General features: G+C 47.3%; 2 protein-coding genes across 7 annotated transcripts in view; one reads left to right on the top strand and one right to left on the bottom strand.

Annotated features, from left to right (window-relative positions):
• HELB (DNA helicase B) overlaps positions 1 to 3203 on the top strand; it is a 32403-nt gene extending 29200 nt beyond the window's left edge. Inside the window, exon 13 of the mRNA XM_081128670.1 lies at positions 163 to 3203. Coding sequence (XP_080984796.1) covers positions 163 to 267 — 105 coding nt within the window. The 3' untranslated portion in view covers positions 268 to 3203. The remainder of the gene's footprint in view (positions 1 to 162) is intronic.
• Positions 3012 to 21274, bottom strand: part of GRIP1 (glutamate receptor interacting protein 1) — a 608331-nt gene continuing 590068 nt past the window's right edge. For 4 of the 6 annotated variants that reach the window (XM_081128668.1, XM_081128667.1, XM_081128665.1 and 1 more), the window contains 2 exons: positions 6449 to 6595; positions 3196 to 4755 (listed from right to left, as the gene is read on the bottom strand). In XM_081128668.1, coding sequence (XP_080984794.1) covers positions 4531 to 4755; positions 6449 to 6595 — 372 coding nt within the window. In that variant the 3' untranslated portion in view covers positions 3196 to 4530. Of the gene's footprint in view, positions 4756 to 6448; positions 6596 to 21274 lie in introns of all 6 variants that reach the window. The other 2 variants (XM_081128664.1, XM_081128666.1) reach the window with 2 other exon arrangements.

Below are 21274 nucleotides of genomic sequence, written 5' to 3'. Positions count from 1 at the left end.
AGACGGAGCTGACCGCGCGCCGATGGCTCTGGTTGCTTGTCTTCCGAGGGGTGGGGGAAATGTAGTATGTCCTCTGCAGAAGCAGCCAGAGGGAAGAGAGCTACAGAGGGTAGACTGGCTACATTTTTACAAAATTAACCTTATTTATTTTTCTTCTAACAGGTGGAAGAATCATCTCCACAAGTGTCTTCCAAACTCCAGAATTTGAAACTAAATCACTTAACCCCCAGGCAACTTTTCAACGGAGCAGATAATCAAGAAACTTAATTTTATTCAGATTGCTCAAAATAATTTGTCTCTTTTTTTCCCCATTCAACAGAAAATGACCACCATAACTTTCGTCAAGGTAAAAGAGGATGCCTATAACTGGAGTTTAATTTTAAGGTGTTTGTGTTAGCAGATGTTTTAAATTCATTTGATCAAAGAAAACCTTAATGATTTCAATATCTTTCATCATGAGAACTGGTAGCACTGGACGTAAATGAAGGGAGACGATGCCAATATGTATTTTTAAAGCTCTGTACTTTGAAAAGTGTTTTATTTTTAGGATAATGCATTATTAACTTCCACGATCATGGTGAGTGATCTTTGCCAACGGGATGAAGCAGTGGTAAGGATAAGCTGCAGTTGCATCTTATCGACACCAATCCCAGGACGTTGTGTCTTCTGCAAAGTGGTCGCCTCCTCAGGCCGCCATTTGCTCAGTCACTGCTGCCTGGCTCTGCCTCAGCTGGCGCTTCTCCAGGAAACTCCTTTTGTTTTCTTAATTTGAGATATAACTGATAGGTAACGTTGTATAAATTTAAGGTGTACAGTGCCTTGATTTGATACTTCCATTTTGCAATACCATCACCACTGTAGCATTAGCTAGTACCTCTATCATGGCACATAATTATCATTTTTGGGAGGAGCATGTTGTTTTGAAGATACTCTAGTTTGGAAATATTTTTTCTCAGTCATTTTAATTTTTTTAGATTTTTTATTGTTAAATGGTAAAAGAAATAGTTAAGAGGAAAATCTTACGTGTTATCCCAATTTTAAAAATAGCCTTATTGAGATATAATTCACATACCATTCACTCATTTTCACAGTTCAGTGGCTTTTAGTATATTCACAGTGGTGCTACCCACATGAAGTCTATTCTAGAATCTTTTTATGTAATCACCCAAAGAATCTGGTATGTCTGAGCTCTAATACATTCCTCCCCTCCAGCCTAGGCAACTGCTAATCTATTTTGTCTCTATAGTATGTCCTTTGTTACGCCTTCTTTGATTTGCACAATATTTTCAGACTTCACGTTGTAACATGTATCTATCAGTGCTTCATCTCTTTCCCTCTCTCGTTTTTGTTTTTTTTGAGGGGGTGTGTGGTTAATCGTTGCCCAAGGATGTTTTTCCCATTGATTATCTCTTTTGGAGGGAGGGGAAAAGGGAGGGAGGGGGAGAGAAAGGGAGAAACGTGGATGAGAGAGACACATCGATTGGTTGCCCCCCCCCCCAAGTGGGCCGGGGATTGAGCCCGCAACCCAGGTTCGTGTCCTTGACGGGGAATCAAACCCATGACCCTTTGGTGCACAGGCCAAAGAGCACACCAGCCAGAGCCATCTCTCTCTTTAAAAAAAGATTAAAAATAATTATGTACAAAGAGCTAGCACTGTTGTTTTAATTGGTAGATGTCTTATAATCCATTCAAGGGGGATCACTCGGTCCAGCTGGATGAAGCCTGGGTCCTCTGTGTACTGATGGGAAAGCTGGCAGCATATCCTGAGGCCCTGCTTCTCCCTCAGACTCTGCTGGTTTGAGCTGATGTGGCAAGATTGGGGACCCTGGGTGAGTTTTTGCAGGTGGCTCCTGAGAGCTGCAGGTGACCCATCTTGCTTTCAGTGATGCCATGAAGCAAAAGGCCTTCATCTCTTTTTATTACCAAATCATGTTCTGTTGCATGGATATAGCACATTGACTTTATCCATTCGTCAGCTGATGGGCATTTGGGTGGTTTCTACTTTTTGGCTATTATAACTAATGCGTAAGTTTTTTGTGTGGACATATATTTTCATTTCTTTAAGGTATTTACCTGAGAGTGGAATTGCTGGCTCATATTGTAACTCTGTGTAGAACTTTGAGGAACTGACAGACTGTTTTCTGAAGTAGCTGCACCGTTTTTGTCAGCAGTGGGTGAGGGTTCCCGTTTCTCCACATTCTCCCCAACAATCTGACTTTAAAAAAAATAAGAAGTTTTTATTGATTTCAGAGAGAGGAAGGGAGAGGGAGAGAAACACACTGATAGGCTGTCTCCTGCACGCCCCCTGCTGGGGACTGAGCCTAAACCCCAGCATGGGCCCCAGCTGGCATTTGAACCAGTGACCTCCTGGTGCATGAGGCAACGCTCGGCCACCTGAGCCATGCCAGCCGGGCTTTATTTCATCTTCTTGTCTTACTGCCCTGGCTCCAACTTCTAGTAAACTATTGATTAGAAGTGGTGAGGATGAACGTCCTTGCCTTGTTCCTGTGAATTTACAAGGCCTGCAAAAATGGAAGTGTTGGGACTATAGGTGTGGTTGGTTTTATTTAAAGATAGAAAAATTAAAATTTTTATTTTTTAGTAGTTTATGTAAATTTATGTCACAGAATGCATGTAATGTTCTCTGAGGGCAGACGCTGTCACCTAAAATAAAAGTGCCCTCTTGGGCGCATCCCCTGTCGGCAGGCTGTTCTAGCACCTTCCCCTCTGTTCACACCTGGTCCTCACAACAGTCCCGGCGTGCAGGCAGGGCCTCCAGTATTACGGGGGGAAGCTGACTCCCAGCGAGTTTCACGCCCCCGGTGAGCTGGCATTCAGACCCAGGTCTGATGGCAGAACCTCTGCTCTTCCCACTCTTCCATGCTGCCTTTCAAGTTTATGGCAAAACCTCCTCCCTTTAAAAAGATCATGTAGCAGTAAGCACTGCACAGGGCTCAGCCTAGAACATGAAAATACACTCAAAACACCAAGAAATACATGTCATGTATTTTGGCTTTTTAAAATCACTGTTTATTCCATTTGGTAGAGTTTTTTTTCTCCATACAAATATTTGCAACAATTTTGAATTCCCCAAAACCATACATAGACGATAAATACCATGCTATTAAAGTATTAAATTTGTACAAAAATACTTTACAGTTTAATACTTGTTTGTTACAAATAAAAATACATATTTAAGTGACTCATGATTTTTTTTTTTCTTAACATGATTCTGCTTTATACTTTCTTGCCCTGGCAGTCCTGAAATGTGATCGAAATAATATATTTCTCTGCACAAAATGAAAGGTGAACATTTTCCTTAAACAAAGGACACAGTGTTCAAATGCTTCATCTAAGCAGTTGTTTGAATTATCGACCGAAATGTGAATGTCTGGAAAATAATTGCTTCAATATGGAGATTCTACAATCAATATACAGATCTATTTTTTTTTTTATATTCACCAAATAACAGTTATAACTATTCAAAATATCTGAACAAATGGAAACAGTTGCTGACAAACATTGAATGCAACTGTCACAGTTTATTGCTCTGAGGGATGGTAATAATTGGCAATGCATTTTGTGGAAAATGTATTTACAACCCCAGTGAGTGGCATGGCTCAGAACAAAAGACAGTCCAGTGTCATTTTTAAATCCATGTGCTGTACACCCCTCAATAGAACCGGTTTTTAAAATGTCAAGCAAGATGAGTTTGATTTGCCTATCCTTAAGATAAACCTCATTTTAATAGACTTCATTCTTAAATTCTTAGTCTTGAATTTAAAAAATAAGATAACTAACTCTCAGTGTTCCTAAACACTCTAATTCATTATCAGAGATCTTCAGCTATTAAAAATGTGTCCTTAAAGGAGGAAACAACAGGTAACAAGACATATCCTGTTTGATAATTTGTTGCATAGGGAATAGCATACATCTTAGTTAAAATCATTCCTATACTTGGGCAAAACAGTTACCACCACCTATTATGGTCTCCTACGTGCATCATTGCTGAAACTTTAAGATACTTTTATACCTGCACCCCTCCCCTAGCAGCAGACCCAGCAGTCACCGAACTAGTTCCCCTAGTAGAGCCAGCTTTATGAAAATCCTGTTGGTCAAGTTCTTACGTTAATGACTTCATAGTAAGAAACTGATTTCAAAGTGAGTTAAGGAAATTATCACAGAGAATATTTTTAAACAGACATTTTCCAAAAAGTGATAGGAAGATGAACTTGTAAAAAATGCCCTCCGATGTTAATTGCAGGAGGGGTGGCCTACCTACTTTTCCTTTTCTCTACCATTGGGCTTGGCAGGGAATCGTCTGCCATATACTATAGTGATCGCCAAAAAAGAAACCTCTTCTACTTGAAAAGGGATGTGAACATGAGCCATGAGAGATTTAAAGACCCCTGTGCTTGCAGTTAATGCCACGTGATTCTCTGTGCTTCAAATGTCACAGAAATCGTAAAGGGATTTTTTTTTTAGCACCATGTAGATATTGTCTTTTGTCCTGCTTTATAAAAAGCGTTGCTATAATGTATTAGTGGGCTCTCGAATCTCCAAATTACCACCATGGCTGGGCTGTTGGAAAAAAGCACTGTTCTGCTCGCTCCACTCTCCTGGCAGCGTCTGTTCTATAGATTTCTGGGAGGCCAGCGGGTTTCTGCTGATAACCAGGTCCAGCTTGTTCCCAGACTCCGCTATGAGGGGCACAACGAGGCAGCAGTCAAAGTCTCTCGTGCGGACGTGATTGACCTGAAAGGCCAAGAAGAGCCATTCTGAGTTATTGTTACATTCGGCAAACAGTTCCCCAAACCCAGGAACACTTCCGGCGTAGCAAGCCGTCTTGAAGGTCCTCAAACGGCACCGGTACAGGGGTCTGGCCCTGCTCTGACCAAACTATAACAAGCTTATTGGCTTCCACAGTCTCTGCTGCTACATTTTAATGCTCCCGAGAGCAGGGAACAAGGGCACATCCTGACACCCCCACGCCAAGCACACTGCTTCACTCCCTGCAAGCGCTCCAAGTGCTGAATGAATATTACCCCCAACTTACAGCTGAGGAAAGCGAGGCTCAGGCTAGTTAAGAGATTTGCCTTAAAGGGGCAGTTGGTCAGTGGGTGAGCTAGGATGCGATCCCAGGCGGGCTGGCTGATTGCAAAGCCCGTGCTCCTGACCACGATGCTGAACTATTCCCCAAGTGTCCAACATGGGGCGGTGTCTCCGGTTACCATTCCCTTTCGCTCAGCTTGGGCCGCTCTCAGCACCACTCTTAAACCTCCCCTGGCTGGGCTCCTAGAACGCTCTCTCTTTTGATCTTAACTGCCCGCTTTCAGTCCTTTCCTGCCTCTATTTCTTCCTGTCCTTTAAATATGTTTTCCTTAGGGTTCTATCCTTGGTTCTCTCCTCTTTATTACTACAAGACCACCCCAGGCAACTTTGTCCAAACCCACGCTTCAGTATCCTAAATCTTTACAAGTTCTGGCTTGGATCTCTCCTGAGCAACAAATCCAAACTGCCTCCCAGACGGCTCTACAGGATGCGCTGAAGGCGACAGGCTCAGGTGGGATGCCGGTCTTCTTTCCTGCGACCTTCCCCTTCCCCACCTACCCCAAGGCACCCACTACACTATTGTATTTATTTTCTAAATCATAAGTTATGTCACTCTGCTCAAGAAATTAATATAACTCCAGAATGAGCTTGATCACGACATTCAAGGCTCTTCACCATCTGAGTCCAGTCTACCTTTATAGCCTCAACTTGCATGAAAGTAGGTACAGCTCCAATTTATGGGTTAGGAAGACACCCTGAGAGGGTAAGTGACTTGTCCATACTTAATCATTCATCAAATATCAAAGTACCTCTGGAAAACAAAAGTGTCCCATACTCCTAGGACAGGACTAAACTGTTCTATTGCCATGGCAGAAATGATCACCAGAATTGGTTTTAAAACGGTCTGATTGATGGGCAACCACCTGCCTCAGTGAGCAGGCCTCAGTGCGGCCTCATGCTGTGAAAGCCAGCTGTTGGGTGACACACTCATTCCAGCTGAACACACTTTTAAGATAGACGTCAATCCTTTTCATACAAAATGTTCTTCCTAAAAACTGTGCATAAGAATTTGCTTTGCTCAATGAAACTACACTTGACCAAACGGGACTCCATCAAGTAAACAGGTTTCAGCTCTGTGGCTGCAGGTCTTGTGTTAGATATGGAGGCATTAAGCATCATACAACAGTGAGTGGGGGAACAAGGCACCGGCCCCATTCTCAAGAAGCATGTAATCTGCTGGGGAACACAGGGAAAGAGGCAATTTCTATAACTGGTAAATTCTACCAAAGGAAAAGCTTCTATCCTAATCTAGTCTCGATGCCAAGGAGGATGGGTGGGCATTGGTCAAGTAAGACTCAGAGGGTTAAATTAATGAAAACTCCACCCACGGTCTTACCTGTAGGAGCCTGTCATAGGGCTTTAAGCCACCAAGGTCTCCGGGCCCAGCTGGGCGAATGTTTTTGACATACACTCCTTTCTCCAGCAGGCCATCTGCGACACTGAACCCAAAGTCCTCCATGTCGGAGCTCTTGTACAAGGTCACCTGGAAAGTGAGACAGTGTGAAGGGGACGTTTAGCCAGGTTGGACGCTTTGGCCTGTGAATCTTCTTGACAAGCAATCTTTTCAAACTCATTTCAATAAGGATTTGTAATATATTAGTCAGATCTTCCCATGCCCCCCACCTTTTCCAAGAATATCCTAGGAATTTATAAACTTCTACCCAGAACAGAAAAAGAAAAGCTGGAGAGTCCTGGTTTTTTTTTGTTTTGTTGTTTTTTTTTTTAAAATAGCAGTTCCCAGGTATATGTGAGACCTTCACCAGAGCAAGTTGACTTCTCTATTTTCCTGGACAACTCTCCAGTGTTGGGCGTAGCCAGGGGCAGCCCTCAGTCCTGATGGAGACCAGGGCTGAGCCCAAGGCCCTTCTCTCCTGCCCACCCCTGCCTGGTGCGGTGCTGGGTGCAAAGCTCAGCATTTCCTCTTCCTTTGAGCAAGTGCCATGAGGTCCATCATTTTATTTACTATGGTGTCCCCATCAGGATTCAGTAATGCTGGTAAAAACACAAAACAAAACAAAAAAACCACCTGAAAGCACTCCTGTAACTAACACCTTGCTCCCGGCCTGGCTTCACTGGCTCCCCTCAGCACGTGTCCAGGGCTGGGTTGAGCGACTCAAAGCATTTACCCTTCTCAGCTGTGGGCCAGAGCTGGTTCTCGCTGCACCTGAGACCAGCTGCCACCAGTTAAAGCTCCCCCAGTGCTCGTTTCTTCACCTGACCACCTGCAAGAGTCAGTCTGAGGTCCACTCATTCATCAAATCACTCATCCTTCCATCAGATGTGGACGGAGTCCTCACCGTGTTCTGAGCACAGCTCTGGGAAACAGCAGTGAATGCGAGAGGAGAGCCTGCCTACCTGAGGCAAACACATTGGCATGTGATGTTCACCGAGGCCAGTGCAGGGCACTGGGGGGGGGGGCATGCTCAGCACTTCACTGGTATTTAATGCTTTACAGTGCCCACCGTTTTTCCTAAGGTTTGCCGAATGCCCTCCACAAAACTGTATGCACACTCCAAGCAATGATTTGGGTTTATTTTTTTAATTCTCATGGTTTAAAATTTTTATTTTATTTTTACACAAATAATATACAAACATAATCTTGTAAAAGGGTAAAAGATGCAGAGCTATAAAGGGCAAAACGTGAAGATGAAAACTTTTAGAGCAGGTTCATTTTTTAATGCCCAGTTATTTTAGTTCAGAGAGCTATGGACTATGGAAGGAAACAGAAAAGCGGCCAGGGTGCGGATTTTTATTTCACTGGACCGAGAGCTAACTCACCATGGGCTGGGCCAGGGCTACTGGCCAGGCAGCCCCAGCGCTTGCTGCCACGCTGGAGCTGGGAAGACTGAATTTTATAGAGGCTTCATAACTCGCCCAAGATCACAGAGGTAACGAACGGTGGGGCTGTGTTTGTCTGACTACAGACTCCAAGCACTTAGTGACCCCCCTGTCCCTCAAATGTCATATTTCATAGATTCTAAGAGGCACTACTTTTTTTTAATATATGTCTACTTTTTAAAAATCTCTGAAATCAGATTGTTTTATAATCGATGGCACCTTGGAGCCGATGAAATAAGGTATATGAACACAGAGATCCCACATATATGGTTTTGAAATCTGAAATGACCCGATTTCTGTGCGAGAATCACTTCCCCGCGGTCAGCTCGGCGCTGCAGACGGCGCGTGTGCGCCTGCGCGAGCCCGCGGCTTGGCCAGCCCTGCAGCGCCCCCGACGCGCACCCCTAGATGCACGGGGGAAAGGGGGTTCAAACTGCGCAAATGAGGCGGCCAACGCTCTCGCATGCCCAAAGCAAAACCCACCAGGCGGGGAGGAGACGCCTTTCTCGGGGACTTGGGTTCAGGTAAAGTGGGGGAGTATGTGGCAGATGCTCCTTCAAGGAGCTTGAGAGGAGCGCAGATCACTTCACTTATAAACCCCCAACCCCCGCCCCGGGGCCTGCCACACAGCGTCTTCGCTGAATCAACGAAAAGATCCGGCTCTGAGGCGGCTGAGTTGGGAAGCCGGGCCTTACTGTCCCCCACAGGCTGCGAGCGCGAGCGAGGCCGGGCCGCGAAGGGCCGTGGCGACACCTTGTGGTCACGAGAGGTGAGAGCGCTTCTGACCCGGAGCCTGCCCCGCCTCGGGGCTGAAGCAGCCTCCTTTTTAGACAATGGAGAGAGCTGGGGTGGGAGGTCCAGCAGGAGGCGCCGGGCTTCTTGCTAATAAGGTCTGTGGGGCTTAGTGAGTAGGTAAAAAAAGCAAACAGTGCTACTGTCTCCACCAAGTGTGCGGAGCCCATCGCACAGACAGGGCAATAGTTCAGAGAGGGTTAGAAACTTGCCCAAGGTAAAACAGCGAGTCTCGGAGAAGTGGTTCTGACTGAGGAGCTCGGATCTTTCCACAGCGGCACGTCTTTAACAAATGCTCATTCAGAGAATTATTTTTAGGCCCCTCTATAATTAGGGCTTTGCCATGGGCCACAGGACAGGAGAGTTCTGTCCATTTTCCTAATGTGGGGAGGATGATTACTGGAGAAAGCTATTTTTAAATTTTTTTCCTATTTTATTGAGATATGATTGAATACAGCTCTGTGTTAAGTTTAAGGTGCACTGCCTCTATTGGGACGTGATTACCACAATAAGTTTTTTTAGGAGAAAGCTTATTCTTTTTTTTTTTTCTTTAATCTTCACCCAAGGATATTTTTTCCATTGCTTTTCAGAGAGAGTGGAAGGGAGAGAGAGAGAGAGAAACATCGATATGCGAGACACACATCGATTGATTGCCTCCCACACACGCCCTGACAGGGATCGTGCGTGCCTGCAAGAGCGGTAGGTGCCCGTGGCTGGAATCAAACCCAGGACCCTTCAGTCCGCAGGCTGACGCTCTAACCACTGAGCACAACCAGGTAGGGTGAGAAAGCTATTTTTTAATGAAAAATTTCAAACATTTTCAAGAGCAGCAAGGCTAGAACAATGAATCCCCACATGCTCATCACTCAGACCCAACAACCGTCAATAGCTCACTGCACTTACTTCATCCACCCTTCTGTTTTCTGTTTGGGGGAAGTATTTTAAGGCAAACACCGGTCCTCATGCCATTTCACTCTTACACACCTCAGCATGAACTAACCTCAATGTCGTTAAGTCACTAGCAAAATTAACACTTACTCCTTGATATACTCCAATGTCTAGTCCATAATAAAATTTCCCTGATTGTCTCAAAAATGGTTTTTAGAGTTGGTTTGCTCAAATCCCAACAGGGCCCACACATTGTGTTAGCTTTCGATCTCTTACGTGTCCTCTTGGCTACTGTATGCCTCCTTCTTGTTTCCCCTGGGCTCCTGACTTATTGTGGACACTGTGCTGTTTGTCCTGTAGCACGTTAGCTCTGGATGCTTGGTTGGAGTCTGAGACGGCTTTAGGGTTATCACAGGTGGCACAGTGTGCTTCCTATGACATCCTGTCACTCAATGTCCAGTTCCACTTTGGGTGAGTGTAAGTGATGACAGCTCAATTTCTCCATCGTTAGGTTCCCTATCAACTTTTAATCTAGTAGTTTCACCCATTGATGACCTTTGTCTGTATAAATATTTTCATTAGGGGTTGCAGAGTGATAACCTTTCTCTCTCTTTTTTAAAAGAATAGTTTATTGCCCAGCAGTGCGTGGCTCAGTGGTTGAGCATCGACCTAGGATCCAGGAGATTGAGGTTCAGTTCCTGGCTGGGGCACATGCCCAGGTTGCAGGCTTGATCCCCAGTAGGGGGTGCGCAGGAGGCAGCCGATTGATTCCTCTCTCATCGTTGATGTTTCTATCTCTCTCCCTCTCACTTCCTCTCTCTGAAATCAATAAAAACATATTAAAAAAATAAGATTATTTAAGAACAGTTTATTGATTTTTAGAGAGAGACAAAGGGAGAGAAACATTGATGTGAGAGCACAACATTAATCGGCTGCCTCCTGCACAGGGATCGAACCCACAACCTGGGCATGTGCCCTTGAACGGGAATCTAACTGGCAACCTCCTGGTGCATGGGACGACCTCCAACCACCTGAGCCACACTGGCCAGGGCTGATAATCTTTTCCTAATCCTATAATATCTCCTGTATTAGCTACAATTCTTTTGTAAAGAGGAATTATTTCTTTAATTAGTGCTATTTGGTTCCTCTGAAGTATAGAGTTTGTACAAGAAAGGCAGAAAGAATGCTAATTCTTTCCTTTCATTCTTAGAATATGAAATCAGGGCATTAAGTAAAATATCAATATAAACCCACGACGATCAATTGTACCATAGTTGTTTTGGATGCTCAAATTTTCTCATCTTTGGCCAAGGAGAGTCCTTAATGTTGACTCCTATGTCCTTGTGATGTGACCCATTGGTTATGGTAACTTCTTGGCCTTCTGGCACCAGATGTCACAAACTCACTATGAATATTTCCTGCCCAGGACCTGCCCATTCCTCCAAGGAGCCTTGGTTGCAGGAAACATTTCGGGGTTGTACGCCAGTCCTTTCCTCCCATCCCCTTTCTCGGGAGAGGAAAAGGAATGGGGGTGGGGGGGCAAAAAGGAGGACGACACTGGTTGCTAACAGGATTGGCGGCAGCCTGCGCCCTTTGGGCCCCATTCCCTGGTGGGTAAAACCTCTCTGCTCAAGGTCCCTGCTTTTGTGGCCCCCTTGGCTTGGTCTGTGCCTTGTCGGAGGGATCTCTTGTCCTTGTGCCCCTTCCCATCTTCATTCCTAGCCATGCTCTCCAGTGCCAAGCAGCACACCTGGGGCAGGAACCATGGCCACTGCTCCTGGGGCGCGCTGCCTCCTAGTTATCTCTGTCCCACCTGCAGCTGGGTGCAGGGCACGGCGCAGTCCTACGGACCCTGCGCCGACGCGGGCTGGGTACGCGGACTGGCGCCACATGCTTGAGGCGCTGCCTGTGAGGGTTGCAAAGCCTGTGCCCTCGCAGTGGGTGTTAGGAAGCCCACTTCTGTCTTAGCCCCGAGGCATGTTTTCCAACACAGTGAACCCCAATCCTTGCACTTGGGGGAACATTTGGTGTGGGCCTGGAGTAACAGTGAAGTCTTCATTGCTCAGTTGGCCAGTGGCTCTTGGATGTCTGCTCCACAGCCAGAACCCGGAGGGGCAGGAAGATGGGTGGCACCCAAGCATGCCAGCACTAGTCAGGCGTAATACATTAGACAGACATACAGGTGGATGTTAAGCAGAGCAGGTGCGCAGGTTAAGCTCACAGCTGTTGACAAGGGGCTTCGTTCTCCTGGGCCTTCCACCTGATGTATCTCTGTGGCAAACTCTTCTGAATCAGAGACTAATAAGTGGTTTAAATTTGAAAGTAATCTGTTTCCCCAGAAAGATTTCCTAAGGTTAGAAGAGATGGAATTTTAATAGCCAGCTCTATGGTTCTCCCAAAAATAGCTTGTAAATAGCACATAACAAAAATGAAATTAATTTTAAATGACACAAAAGATAATATTCCAGAAATCAATAATTCACAAAACTGGGCAGCACAGCTGGCTGCTCTCGAAGCAGCAATAATAAATTGTGCCACGTAGCTGCTGCTCTCTTGTTCCACTGGAGAGATTGGTAGTGGTTACTTCTGATTTATTTCCTGTTCAAAAACAATAATAATTCTAAGGATTCCAAGGTTTAGTTGCTTTTTCTTTTCTTTTTTTTTTTAGTTTTTGCACACATGCATCCCCTATCCACTTTCCTACATGTGATTGCTTTTGATCTCCAACAACTCTGTGCAGCAGATTCATTCCCTTCCTACTAATGGGGATGCTGACTCTTGAAGACGTTGATGGACAGACTGGCCCGGTGATAACGCACAAGCTCTGGGATTCGGTACTAAAATATTTGACCTCATTAGCTGTGTTAGTCAAGTCATGATTTTTTTCTGGATATATAATCTCCTAGCTGGTCAGGCAGCCTTTATCTATTTCCACCTGCCCAGCTACTAAAGATGAAAAATGGCCCATATTGCTCAGTGGTTAGAGCGTTGGCCCATGCACTGAAGGGTTGTGGGTTCGATTTCTGATCAAGTGCATGTACCGGGGTTGCGGGTTCGCTCCCTGCCCCCAGTTGAGGTGTGTGCGGGAGGCAACCAATTGATGTGTTTCTCACACATCCACGTTTCTCTCTCCCTCCCCCACCCTCCCTTCCACTCTCTCTAAAAACCAATGGAAAAAATAACCTTGGGTGAGAATTTACCACAAAAAAATGTATCATGGCTGCTGCATTTCTTCTCATAGAGCCCTTCGTGGCTTTCCACGGATATCCACGTACACTCCTGCGCCTGGAGCTCTTCGTGGTCCACCCTAGCCCGTGGAAATGGGTGTATCTTGTAGGGTCTCTATTCTGTGCAGACCAAAGGATGCTTCCAGGGAACTCGGAGTAGATTTTTCTGTTCTAAAAGGGCCAGTGAACAAAACACTTGGAACACAGCACCCGGGCAAGGACACGGCTCTACAAAGCTCAGTCCCACTTGAACTCGTTGCCAGCATACGCTGCAGTTGCTCCCACCCCTCCCGAGAGTGAGCCTGGGCAGGAGGCAGAGGGGTTCACCGCGATTCAAGTGGAGCCCCGCTTTATATTTCCATCCACACATCTGAACAATGTCCCTGAGGCACAGATCAGACACCTAATGCTCGTGTTTTCCGTCCTGACATGTGTGAGCAGCTTTCGCAGCAGCCGGCTCTCCCCTTGGACGTTAACGGCAGCTGTGTCTGTTCTCTTCGCGAGTCCCTCTGAGTGACAGCCATCCCCAGGCGCGGCTCCTAAGCGCTGGCGGCCTCCCTCTGGCTCAGCCCCTTGTCCAGGGGCCTTAAGGACCAAACCGACACCTCCTTCCCAGAGATGGTACCGGTTTCCCGGTCAGTCGCTAGGCACTTGGGTTTATTGTCGCAGACACCGCTGGGGCAGCCTCGCTCCTTTAAAGCTGACAATTCCAGGAATGTCAGTGTTGAGAACAATCCTACGCGCCTGTGGGGCCGAAGGGGAAAATCGGGTATGGCCTTCCCGGCTGCACTCTTCCAGCCCAGGAGGAAGTGGTGTCAGCTTCTGCCACTCCGGCTCATGGCTTTCGTGACAAACCGGGTCCGGAGAGGCGGCGGCCGCCCTCCTGTCTGGGGAGTCTCCTCGGCGGAGGAGAAACGGGACGGCTGCTTCACACGGTGCCTCCTGCTGCTCCGGGCAGGGCTGTGGCACGTGGGCTTCAATCACGGGGGCTCGATGCTGAGAGAATCAGAGAAAGTCTGAGCAAGTCGGGCTGACGTGGCCCTCAGAGGGCCGAGTCCCAACCCAGGGGGTCTGTGGTGGACTGGTCGGCTGCACTCATCCAGAGCACCTCCATGTCTATCACTTCACATCATATCAAAGAGGAAAGAGGGAGATCATTCTCCCACGTCTCCAGGTGACCAAACCAAGCCCCAGGCAGCTGATGGACACCTAGCCCTTGTCAGTTCTGTCACTGGCCCATTCCACTTGCCTGGGCCACCACCACACCAGCCAGCGGTGGCAGAGTGTCTGTTGCGGCATCTTTGCTCAGGACGCCTGCTGGTTCCTTGCAGGACCTGCCCCCCTGCTTCGGCCTCGGCGCTCTGCTGCTGGGTCTGCTTGGCCTGGCTCTCCTCTACCTCGACCCTTCCTGATTCCTTCTGCAGCTCACTGACCTCCATTCCCCATAGGCCTATGTGGGTAGAAAGGTCGTGATCACAATTCCAATGTGTGTGTAGGGGGCAGGGGGCATTTCCCCAAGCAATTCTGCTACAATTCAACTCAATTCTGACACGATCTACCCGAAGGTAGCATCAGATCCCACAGGCTGGGGGCTCGGTCTTACAGGACTGCCCCCCAACCCCTTCAGATGCCAACTGCAGGTCTAGTTTATCACCTGGGCTTCTGACCAACTGGCTATAGATCAGAGGTTCCAGGGACCTCCTCCTTGGGTTTGATAATTTGCTAGAGCAGCTCACGGAACTTAGGAAAACACTTTACTTACTAAAATACCAGTTTATTATTAAAAAAATACAACTCAGGAACAGCCAGGTGGGAGAGATGCATAGGGCAAGGTCTAAGAAAAGGGTGTGGAGCCTCAAGCCCCCTCCGAGTGCACCACTCTCTCCAAATCTCCATGTGTTCACCAACTGGAGGTTTTCCAAACTCTCTCCTTTTAGCTTTTGTGGCGCCTTCATTACTTAAGCATCATTGATTAGATCACTGGCCATTTGTGACTGACTCAACCTCTAAGCCCCTCTCCCCTCCCTCACCCTTAGATGCTGTGCAAAAGTCACCTCATTAACACAACAGAAGACACCTCTATGCTCTCAACACTAAGGAAATTCCAAGGGTTTTAGGGGCTCTGCCAGCAAGGACAAAGGCCAAATATATACTCCTTATGATAAATCACAGTATCAGGGTGGGCTTCCCTGCTTCAGGGGCCACCCGCACCTCTGGGTGGGAGACCTGCCCTCCACCCACCCTCTGGCCTGTGGCAACTCAGGGCCAGGCTCACTGTGAGTCAGGAAGGATAGCAGGTTAAAGTGACCCAACTCCCACTGCACCGAGCGCTAAGGGCCTTGGCTGTATTTCCTCACTCCAGGGGTGGCTGTGGTCCTACACTGTGAAGATTTTCAAACAAAGAAAGAGCTCTGTGCCCCACCTAAGGGAAAGAAAGAGACAAGCCCTGGGCTGGACCCTTGTCATGTCCTACCACAGCTCCGCCAGACCAGCAAGGGCAGAGCGACGGTGGAGGAAGGTGTCCAGCAGTCTCCTCTCCAAGGACAGGGATGTTCGGGAGACGTGGTGACCCTCAGAGAGCTATTCCGCTTGTAAGCGTACATCCTATAGATGTCAGAGTGTCTTACAACCTATAAACACATTTGATCACAACAGAGACACACGAAGACATCAAGAAGAGATGAACGGTTGAAACAGGTCAGAGCTGGACGGAAGGGAAGCTAGGAGCATTTCTGAAGAGGGTGACGGTGGATCCATGGTGGAAGGGATAAGACACATGATCGAAAAGTGAGAAATAGCCTGGCCGGGTGGCTCAGTTGGTTGAGCATCCTGCCGTGCACCACAAAGTTTGCCGGTTCAATCCCCAATTGATGTTTCTCTTGCACATCGATGTTTCTCCACCCCCCTTCCCTCAAATCAATTTTTAAGAAAGTGAGAAGTAAGGCTCACTACAACACTGCCTAACAAGCCTACCTGAGGGACGGCTGGGTCTAGGGGATGGCAGCTCTGATTTACCATTGCTATTGCTCAGAGCAGAGCTCAGGCTCAGAAATGATATGATGCAAAGTGACCTCTGTCTGGTAGAGATGCAAACGATGTCTTTCCTTTAGAAAAGATAACCTCAAAGGCTTTGCTTTTATTTCCCTGTATGTCACCGAGCAGCTTTATTCTAACTTGAAAATCTTATTCTTTTTTATTTTTTTCCACGGACTGAGAATATATACATATATATACAAAATTTTTTTTTGACACAAGCCAATCATTTGCATATAATTTATGTTTTTTACATTTTGAAAAGTTTTAACAGAAGCACAGACAAGGGGAGCTGATGGAAATGGTACATTCTGAGGATTATGAGGATTGGATAATTAGTCATATAAAATGTACAACCTGAATTCCAACCCTTATCTACAACTCCATGGTGCCTCAACAATGTTCAGATGTTTAGCTGCCCTGGTTTCACAGGAGAGAAAGTGCTCGTCACACGGCTTTGGCTACAGGTAACTAGACACACATCCACATGTCTTTGTTGCAGGCTCTCGCTCTGGTTTATATCTTGTCTCTGGAGGCTCTAAGGCAGCTGGTTGGATCTCCTTTAAGTCTGGGATCCTGAGGCCTGGTGTGAGGACTCATTTGATCTGGGCACCCACTCCAAATACCTGGTTAATAAAGAGGCCTGTGCCTGAATAGGACATGTATTTCCATTTTACCTTTCCTCTTTGGTCTGAGCCTGCTCCTGACTCACGGAGAGGATTCAGAAGAAGCTGCCATTAAACACAAAGAATGGCAGCCTTCTGAGGAGTAAAACACGATATACTATCAGGAAGAACAAAGTCCCCTCTGCAGGTACTCAGGCATGTGGAAAATGCAGTAAACTTCGCTGGGTTGGGAAAGTTGATAGCAGCAAACACAGCTACAAGAAATTAACCAAAGAACTTATATGCATATATGCATAACCCATGGACAGATAGTAGTGCCCTGAAGGCCTGGGGGTGGGGTGGGGGGTGGGGGGTCAATGGGGAAATAAGGGGACATCTGTAATACTTTCAACAATAAAGATAAATTTAAAAAAAATAAATAAACAGGCCCCCCTGAGTGACGCAAATGCCACCAGAAGCCATCAGTAAAAGTTGATGCTGGAAAATTATTTTTAAAACATTTCTGCAAAAAGATAAATAAAAATAGCTGCATACAAATCAGGAATATAATTTCACTGAAGTACATGCATGACAGAGCACAGAAAATGTCAATATGATTTTAAAAAGCCCTAATGCTCTGAATGTGGGAACTTCGTATCTACCAAAAACATTTTTTTGCCTTAAACTATGCAAAGTGAAGCTGGACTTCATGTTGGAAACAGATTAAGTGGACACCAAAGGATATGTAAGCTTCAGAGGGAAAGAAGGGTCATCAATAAATGGTAGCTAAGATCACAAGTGCCTTACTTGCAAAGAGAGAGAATCTGTGATAAGCTATAGGACAAACCAGAATTTGTCTTAAAGATAAAACTCAGAAGTTCCCGGACCAAAGATGCAATCTCATTTCTTTATCCTGTCACCCAGGTGCCGCCTATGATTTCACTGAAACACAGTAACCACCTCTAGTTAGCAAAACCGAAGGGAACGATACTCAGTCTTTAGGGTCCAGAAGAGTCCATTGAAGGGGCTGCTAAAATGTGGATTATTGGCCCGACCTCCCAGAAAATGCTGACCAGCGAAGTCTGGGTGGGGGCCTAGGAGCCTGCATTTTAACAAGCACTCTATCTATTCACGGAAAAGGTCATCTGAGGTTCACACGCCAAACTATTATCTACAGCTTAGTCCACAAACTTTAGGTTGAGACCCATCAATAAGCCTGGAAATTAGCTTGATACGATCACATTTAAAAAGAAACAAAGGATAGAAAATGTTAGTGTGCGATTTCTGGATTCGTCCATATGTGAATGTGGTGTCTGTGTGTACTGACATGTGAGATAAATTATTTCAGACTGTAACTCAGCCAAGAAAGGTGGTGGCCTAAGGGGACATGAGTGTCACTTCCCTGTGACCCGCCCCCTCCCTGCCTCAGCTAAGTTCTAAACCTTCAGTCGGGCTCCAGCTTCCTTCCCACCCACATGCCAAAGGGGCAGGGAGGCTTCCTGTCTCTGTCTGCTCTCGAGTGTCAGGGACGACAGCTAGGGTCTGAGATCAGGAATGAGTGTGGACAACCGGCCAACTTGGAGGAAGGCCTGCCAGGACCCGGTGGAGCTGAGACACAGCGGATGATGAAGAATGAACAGAACCGCCTAGACTCCGACCTGAGCCGGGGATTTCTGAAGGTCTCGGGGAAGAGGAGGAGTGGTGAGGGGGGCAGAGTAGGAAATGGGGCAAACGATAAGCTGAAACCCAAGAAACCGAAAGATAAGCCCACACTTTGTTCTTTCTGCATGAAGGGGTTAGTAACCCATCATCAGGAGGTGGAGTGGCTGCTGCTTTTTGTTTTTTCTCTGCAGGAGTGGGGATGGACACTTGCCCATTCACCCCTAGCCTCATGACCCAGCTTCTAGTGACAGTTAAAGAGTTGGCAGGTGCTGGCCTGGACAGGGACAGGCCCACGACTTGTTCTCACGGAGACAGCTTTCACCAAGTGCCAGTGGCCATGAGAAAGACGGCAACCGGAAAAGAACAGCAAGCGCGCTCAGGGGGCTGCTCTTTACCTCCCCCAGCCCTCCACTCGCCTCCTCCGGGCCCTGGGGAATTCCTCCACCCGATCCACTTTGGAAAGGCCACCCAAGGGCCCCAGGGAACTGACAGCCAGCCCTCACTCCACGTGCCAAGCCGTGTACTCCGTGCTGGGTATTCGTCACTTGAGGGAGGGGTGTTTTTCTAATCCCTGGCCCCGTCTCCACACCACCACATCAAAGAGCACCTCTCCCCAACTTCCACAAAGGGGTAGTGCAAGCCGGCAGCACCCAATGAAGGATCGCTCAAGTCTATCCACACGTCACTGTGCTTTCTCAAGGTGTCAGGTAACCGTCCAGAGTTCAAAAGACACCTACACGCAAAGGTCTTGGCTCTGAGAGAAGTGACTTTCCTTCACTTCAAAAGTGGAGTGTGTTTAATCACCACCCTGTGGGTGACCTATCGGAGGAACTGAAGTCACTTAAGAAAGAAAAGAGACCTGAGAGGTGAGCAAAAACGACTCCAGGAATCCTGTACTGTCAGTCACGGGGCCCTCTGCTACATCTCCACAATTACATCATTTTAGGTGTCATGTGATGGCCGGAGACCATCTACTTTTGAGAGTCTTCTATTGTTTGGGGCCGTTTCAGAAGAAAGTGAAGCTCTGTGGGAAATGCGCTGAAGTGAAGGGTCCCATTTATCAGGCCGAGTTGGCCCTCATGTCTGTGACCTCGAGGCCTCCTGATTCACACACCGCACAGTTTCCAATCTGTGCGTCCCCTGCCACTCACTGTGCTGGTAAGTGGATGATGCTTTTAGAAAAAATTTTAACAGGATCTATTTTCAGCAAGTCACTTTTTTAACCTCAGCTATAACAATTTGCACATCCAATTCACTGTCATTATCTGCGCTAAATGGGTTCAGTGCAGGAGGGAAGGGGAGGCGGGCCTTTTGTATTGCTGGGGTATCGATAATTTTCCCTTGAGGAGACACTTTACTCCAGAAAGAAAAATGACTCTATTTTATTTTTTTTGTTAATCCTTACCTGAGGATATTTTTTCCATTGATTTTTAAGACACAGTGGAGGGAAAGGTGGGGGGAGAGACTGGTTGCCTCCAGCACACACCCCAACTGGGGCTGGGATCAGATCAAACCCAGGCACACGCCCTTGACCGTGAACTGAACCTGAGACCCTTTGGTGCACAGGCCAAAGCTCTAACCACTGAGCAACACTGGCCAGGGCAAAAATGACTATTTTAAGCTTACTATTTCCCTATCCTGTAGATGGGAAGAATAAGTATCTCCTAAGGAGGGCTATGCTGAAGGGCATACATCGATGACATACAGCACATAGTGGGCACTCATGCATGCCGGTGTCCATTTCCTTTGGTGCTGCAGGGGGGTGGGTGCTAAGCATGCTCTTCTCTGCCCAGGCAGTGGAGTGTCAGAGAAGAGGGTAAGGCAGTGCTCTCAGGCCTGGGGGAATGCGGAGAGTCCAGTCCCCCAGCCCAGCAGCATTAGCACTGACTGTGCGGCTTCTGCCACTGAAGGCCCACGTGGGTCCTACAGCCTCCTGATGGTGTCTGTCGTTAGCACAGTAGGACACGTGAGAGGGGTGAAGGCGGGTGCTCACCAAAAAGACGCATCAGCTCAGGGTAACTAGATAAACAACCTAATGTGCCGTATGGGGCTAAACCGAGGTCACCACCCCCACAGGCAAGAAACTCCTTCGCTCTTCCGTCAAGCTCTGTAATTCCTCACAACGCAGGCTCCAGTTCAAGGCTCTGGTCATGTCCTCACACACCACAGTCTCTCACGTCCCATGTACATGCTTCCTCCTGCACCATGTACACGCTTCCTCCTGCACCATGCACGTGCTTCCTCCTGCACCATGTACACGCTTCCTCCTGCACCATGTACACGCTTCCTCCTGCACCATGTACACGCTTCCTCCTGCACCATGCACATGCTTCCTCCTGCACCATGTACACGCTTCCTCCTGCACCATGTATGTGCTTCCTCCTGCACCATGTACATGCTTCCTCCTGCACCATGCACATGCTTCCTCCTGCACCATGTACGTGCTTCCTCCTGCACCATGTACACGCTTCCTCCTGCACCATGTACACGCTTCCTCCTGCACCATGCACGTGCTTCCTCCTGCACCATGTACACACGCTTCCTCCTGCACCATGCACGTGCTTCCTCCTGCACCATGTACACGCTTCCTCCTGCACCATGCACGTGCTTCCTCCTGCACCATGCACATGCTTCCTCCTGCACCATGTACACACTTCCTCCTGCACCATGTACGTCCTTCCTCCTGCACGCGGACTGCCTCCCACTCTCCACCTTCCTGCAGAGGCAGGGCCTGCCTCCAGGAAGCCTTCCAGTTCCTGTGCAGGGGGAGGGTCCACCCTCTGTCCCCTAAGGCAGCCTAGTCTTGCCTCTGTCGCTGTACCTACCCCACCATCTTCCCACTGTCTCCCAGACTGTCTCCCATCAGACTATGTGCTCCCCGGGATTTGTAACACATTCTTTAGTGAAAGGAAGGATAGTATGTGTACTGAATGCATGAATGAGTCATGAAAGAATGAACCTAGAAATGGAATATCAAATTTAGAACCCAACTTCCCACACTGTCCTTTCTTTCACCATCTCCTTTGTCAGCTGTAAAATAAATAGCGAGTTTTAATAGGTGGTTAGGGAAATTGAAGACGTTAGAGGAAAATAGGAGTAGCTGGCCTGTCACTTCCT

Source organism: Miniopterus schreibersii (assembly GCF_964146895.1).
Source record: "Miniopterus schreibersii genome assembly, chromosome: 2".
Classification (NCBI taxonomy): Eukaryota; Metazoa; Chordata; class Mammalia; order Chiroptera; family Miniopteridae; genus Miniopterus; species Miniopterus schreibersii.
Note: the sequence above shows the minus strand (reverse complement) of the source record. Positions and strands in the feature narration are given on the sequence as shown.